The sequence below is a fragment of the Cynocephalus volans genome, chromosome 2 (genome assembly GCF_027409185.1).
Source record: "Cynocephalus volans isolate mCynVol1 chromosome 2, mCynVol1.pri, whole genome shotgun sequence".
NCBI lineage: Eukaryota > Metazoa > Chordata > Mammalia > Dermoptera > Cynocephalidae > Cynocephalus > Cynocephalus volans.
In genome coordinates this window covers 186625681-186631835 of record NC_084461.1, presented here as the reverse complement: position 1 = coordinate 186631835, position 6155 = coordinate 186625681, and the positions used below count along the sequence as shown (strand labels likewise).

At 43.9% G+C, this 6155-nt stretch overlaps 1 protein-coding gene across 1 annotated transcript; it reads right to left on the bottom strand.

Moving 5' to 3' along the window:
* Positions 1-3701: 3701 nt before the first annotated feature.
* HCAR2 (hydroxycarboxylic acid receptor 2) lies at positions 3702-5620 on the bottom strand. Its single transcript, XM_063087396.1, has one exon. It carries the CDS (start codon positions 5618-5620, stop codon positions 4529-4531), a length of 1092 nt encoding a protein of 363 aa, XP_062943466.1. The 3' UTR covers positions 3702-4528.
* Positions 5621-6155: the final 535 nt, after the last annotated feature.

The window sequence follows — 6155 nt, the reverse complement described above, 5'->3', positions numbered from 1 at the left end:
ATCTCTCCAGTATCCTTTCTCTCTTTCTGTTTTTAATTTTTTGCTCAAGCTAATTTGAAGTGTGTTCCACTTACTCTCATCCAGAAGAGCCTTGAGTTAAACAATTATAAGGTACCTTCTCACCACAATGAGAAAAAAAATTTTTAACGGAATTTCCTTCTTGGGATTTTGCCAGTAACATGAACAGCCCCAGCTTCGTCATCAAAGAATTTCATCAAAATTTCAGTTCCAATTAGAAGACGTTGCCAATTTCAGCCAAAAGATGGGTGAGTAGGAGATGATCTGTAGCCCACTTAGTTGGTAAATGGTTGATTTCTAGGACTTAGTGGCTCCACCAAACACTACAGCTGTCCAAGACATCACAGAGAAATGATTCCTCCACTAAATCTCTAATTACAGAAGCAAGATGGGGGAAGAAAGAGGTCAGGTAGCCCAGAAAGACCGCGTGTGAAGACAACTGCTTGTTGTAAGCAACAAGGCCAGAGATCAACGGATCATAATCAGGCAGTATTTTGAAAATTAAACCAAAAGGCATTTTAAGGACCTGTGATGTGTCTGCACCATAATACTGAGTGCTGCTGAGATCCTTATTTCAGGCAAGGCTCTGTGGGATGAATAGGCTAATAAATCTGGAAATGTAAGAGAGCTCATACAAGCAGAAATGAACATGATCTTGACCCTCCAATTTTATGGTTCTAGACTTAGGGGTAATTTCTTGATGATTGGGAGTAGTTGAAAGGAAGTCCTACGAGGGTATTTCAAAAAGCTCATGGAAGTATTTGTATTATCTTTTAATTCTATTTTTGCACAAGCTTTTTGAAGTACCCATCATACTTTACATAGCAGAGAGCAAACTCATGGAGCTATGATCCCAAGAACTGGTATTCCCCCAAATAAAGAAAGCAGGTGTCAGACAGGTTTAGAGGAAGTAATAGGAAATAGATGCATATATGATTATAGCTGCCCTTTTCAATGCACAGACACACATACATACATATATTCTTTCTCTCTCACTGAGTGGACACACGCCATTGGTTTAGTCCAATGTGACTTTGCTTGCTCCCTTTTTAAATTGACGTTTGCAGGTCCCTGGACAAAGAAACAGAAGTATTTAAGCAACTACTCTCTCTGTCTCTTTTTATGGCAGCTGGTCTGTACAGGGATTTGAACCCTTGACTTTGGTGTTATAACACTGCACTCTAACCAACTGAGCTAACCTGCCAGCCCTAAGTGACTTCTCTCAACATCTATTGTTGATGATCAGGAAAGATGATGGCATTCTAATTTTATAGAAATATAATGAAATGTGATTTAATTTTTAAAGCAGCATATCCTTATAAATAACTATAATATATAGTGATATATGTTCATTGTTGACAATTTAGAAAAATAAGGAAAAATGTAGAAAGGAAAATGGAAATCACCTATAATCCCATCACCCAGGTATAATCAACATTAAAGCTTTACTGTGTACTCTTTTTTTTTTTTCCGGTGACCGGCGCTCAGCCAGGGAGTGCACCGATCATCCTTATATAGGATCTGAACCCGCGGCGGCGGGAGCGTCGCCGCGCTGCTAGTGCAGCGCGCTACCGAGTGCGCCACGGGCTCAGCCCTACTGTGTACTCTTGTGGTCTGTTGTTCCACGTATATATACACAGATATACATATTTTAAAAGAGAATTGAGATTTTTTTGTGGGGGGGGAAGTTGACTGGTAAGGGGATCTGAACCCTTGGCCTTGGTGTTATAACACCGTGCTCTAACCAACTGAGCCAACCAGCCAGTCTATTTTTTAAAACTCTTTTTCATTTAATATAATGGAAACTTTATCTCAAGTGTTCCATTATTTTTGTACAACAGGGGTTCTTTACCTCACAATGTAGCAGACCCCACACTCATTGTACCCAGCCACCCTGGCAAGAGTCTTCCCTGTTCCTCTCAGTAGAGGGTTGAATTGTGGCCCCCAAAAGGTATGCCCACCCCAGACCTTAGAATGTGACCTTATTTGGAATAAGCATCTTTGCAGGTATAATTAAGGTAAGGATCTCAAAATGAGATCATCCTGGATTAAGGACCCTAAATTCAATGACAAGTATCCTTATTAGAGACAGAAAAGAAGACTCAGAGACACCAAGAGGAGAAGCCATGTGAAGAGACTGGAGTGATGCGTCTAGAAGCCAAGGAATGCCAAAGATTGCCAGCAGCCACCGGAAGCTGGGAGTGAGGCACAGAACAGATTCTCTATCAGAGTCTCCAGAAGGAACTGACCCTGCCGTCACATTGATTTCAGACTTCTGGCTTCCAGAACTGAGAAAATAAGTTTCTGTTGTTTTAAGCCACCCAGTTTGTGGTACTTTGTTAAAGCAGCCACAGGAAACTAATACATTCACACAACACAAACTAATTATCACCTCAGGGCCTTTCACTCTGCCTAGGCTGCCCTTCCCCCAGATTTTTGTCTCATTTGCTCTGTCTTGTACTTTATGGCTCAGCTCAAGGTCACCTCCTCATAGAGGCCTTCCCAGTCTTCCCAGTCCCAGTTTCTCTTTATCCCCATCAGCCTGCTTTGCAGTCTTCATTATACCCATGGCTATCCTGAATTCCCTTTCCATTCATTTACTTCGATACTGTCTTGTCCCCCATCCCCCCACTTTGAATGTGAGCTCTATGCGAAGAGGACTTTGGCTACCACCCAGAACAGCACTTGGCACAAAGTTGGTGCTTAGTATATAAAAACTGACGGAATGCCTGAATAAATGAACAATGCGAGTCGCTGAGTTCCAAACCAATCTTTGCAAACCAACTTGTCCCCTGAAGAACTAGCATTTCACAACCATTGACTCATGCATCTGAGGCCGGGGGAATCCCTACTTTTTCCTGGGCTGTCTCTGCCATCTCTTCCTCTTTAAGGAGGTGATCCCCACTTATAACTTTCTTCCCCTACCAGTTGCTTGGTGATACAGACAAACAAACTGCTTTGAAAACACTTAAGAATTTCAAGAATGTCCATCTTCATTTATTGCCATTGGACCTGGGTTGGGCATCTGAGTATCTAAATTTCTCATCTGTATCCAAGTTGGGAGGTTAAATGAAGCAAGCCTTATCTTGCTAAAGGATCAAGGAGTGACAGAAGATGGAAATGAAAGCATAACAGAAACCTGGACTGATCACAGACTCAAACCAGTACATCTCCTTTCCGTCTCAGAATTGAGAACAGAAACCATTCCTTAGGAACCTCTTTCTTCCCCCTCCTGCGGAAAAATCCCAGTCTGACCTGATTCCTTTTTTGATACACAAATACTAATAGCAGTGTTCACCGAACTCTAAATAAAATGTGAAAGTGCTCTTGCAATCTTATCTGTACTCTCCTTCCAAATTAAATTGTTTTTATTTATTCTCAGCCCATTTCCACCTTTGTCTTAACACATATGTAATTTTTACTGAACTGTCCCATGATGTAGCTCAGTGTCTGCATCCTTCTCTTGTTTTGCAGTGTACAAGTATTTTTCTACCAGGACATAGTTAACAACCCATAAAGGTCTCTTCTTAAGTAAGAAGTCCATTTCTGTGAACCATAACCTGGACATGTACAACACCAGGCTGTGTCTCCTATCAACATTTATTGAAATGATAGATTCATTTTAAGTACAGAAACACAAGCAAATGAACCAGGAGGAATCTTCCCCCTTTAATTACTGGGCAACAGGATATTTCCCTTTTAATGATAAAAGCAAACAGAGGTGGGAAGCAGCTTCCTTCCCTGAAGCCTTTTTAACTGCTCAACCCTCAAATCAGTGTAAACAAGAGCGAGAATCGCATTAGGCATTAGTCTCAGTAGTCGCTGATTGGAGCACAAATGCCATTTCCTTTCTCTTAGTAACACTGTTTAGCTCAGTCTCTCCTGGGGCTAATCCCCTTCTTACCACCACTGGAAACTCAGATACTAACCAAAGTTTATGAGTCTCCTTGCTTTGTACATTTCTGCTAAAGATTGGCTGATAGATACGTTGGTCCCACGGAACCCAGGTGATCTACAGACTTGCTTAATAATACCTGGGTTCCCTCCGGTAGCAACATAACTCCCCTCCAGTTTCTCTGCTCTGCTTATCCCTGCTGGAGCCCACACACAGGCTAGGTATCGCCCCCGGAGCTGACAACCATCCAAGTCTCAGGCAGGTGAAGGAAGGAGGCCAATGAGTCACAGGTACAGATGGGCGGCTCTGCAGCCCCAAGTTTGCTCAACAGAGACGTCGACAATCTGCCCTTCTTCAGTCCCGAAAGCGTCAGAGATTAAGCAGAAGTTTCAGACGCCTAGAAGTTTTCCTCTCCATCCCCCTGAGATTTCTGTGGTCACAACTTGTAACCAAGTCACCCACTCTGCCACACCATTTTGCTGAATCTGAGTTTCCAAATCTGGAAGTTCCAGGAAACCTCAGGCCAAGTCCAATGATGCTACTCTGTGCAACAGCCGAACTGTTTCTCCAGAGATCTCAGTTCTTGGTGACAATCCCTCCTTTTGGTCTGGTTATTTAACAAGAGGTTGGGGCCAGATAAGAGGGGCTGCATGGCTCTCCGGGGTTGGCCATTAAAGCATCTGGACCATTTCTGGTAGTAGGCACGTTCCCTGTGAGCTCGACGCTTGTGCTCTGGTTATTATCCAGCTCACCTGCTGTCTTCCTCCGGAGGCAGCGATTGACCAGCATGGAGAAGAAGTTGGGAAAGGATGGGCTGGAGAAGTAATACACCAAGGGGTCCAGCATGCTATTCATGTAGGTGAAGCTGAGGGTGAGAAAGAACGCCAGATCAACCGAGCGATACAGATCACAATTCTGCGTGCCCGAAGTGTGCAGGAGCCAGAAAATGCGTATCCGCACAGCCACGCTGGGCAGGAAGCAGATGACAAAGACAATGGCCACCACCATGATAAAGTTGATGGCTCTCTTGATCTTGGCATGCCTGTCCATTTGTCTCTGTCGCAGGCTCCAGATGATTCTGGCTGAGCAGAACAGGATGATGCCCAGGGGCAAGAAGAACTCCAGGAGGAACATGGCATCATGCCACCTGAAGGTATAGCAGATACTAAAACTGCTGCACAAATTCGCAGAGCCATTCTGGGTCAACATCTTTTTCTGTAGGAGGTGAACTGTCAGGCCAATGGTGACAGCCCATAAGAAGCAAGAGATGATGGCTGCGGTACGATTGGAGATCTTGTTCAGAGCATGGTGGGGATGGACCACCCGGAAATACCTGTCCACGGCCACCACCGTGAGGAAGATGATGCTGCCCTGGCGGTTCATGGCCAGCATGAACAGCATCAGCCGGCAAGGGATCTCCCCAAACTTCCAGTCCCACTTCCTCACATAGTTGTCTGTCAGGAACGGTAGGCAGATGATCAGGAGAAAGTCAGCCACGGCCAGGTTGAACAGGAAAATCCGGCTGGACTTCCAGGACTTGAGGTGGAAGCAGAAAATCCATAGGGCAAGGCCATTGCCCAGAAGTCCGAACACAAACTCCAGCCCCAACACCGGTGGCAATACATTGGCAATGAAGTTATCTCGGAACACACAGCAGTTCTTGTTGTTTATTTCCAGAAAATGATTCTGCGGGTGGTGCCGGTTCATGAGTGGATCTAGTTCGTCGGATCTAGAGCACCTCACCTAGTGAACGCTCAAGGAAAGAGGTGTGTGTCTGTGTGATGAACGTGTGGTTCAGCGCTCGCCTTTATGTCATGTCAGGGTGTTGAAATAGATGACTGAATGGTTACCAGGAAACTACGAAATCACTTAAAAAAAAAAAAAAAAAAAAAAAAAGGCCAGCAAGGCTCTTATGCAATCTGCTGTTTGCATAAACAAGTAATAAAAAATCCCCTGGGCAGACAGGAACCCACAAACTTTTCTAAATGTAAAGGATAAGTTTAGGCAAGCTGACTTTCCTTTGTGAATTACTGAAGTGGAAAGGGCATCCCTTCAGAAGGCTGTGTGCCCATGTACTGATTGAGTACTTAGCACTGGAGAATTAATTCACTGTTATTTGCTTATGTAATTAACAAAACAACGACAGCAATAATAATTTACTAAGCTAAACAGCACAGTATCCCAGAAGCACTAAGAATTGCGATGATATATGAGCATGCATATGACTTAAACAATAGTATGC

What these genes read in the sequence shown, in the direction of transcription:
- HCAR2 (XM_063087396.1), bottom strand. Translation starts at nt 5,620, where the DNA reads ATGAACCGGCACCACCCGCAGAATCATTTTCTGGAAATAAACAACAAG.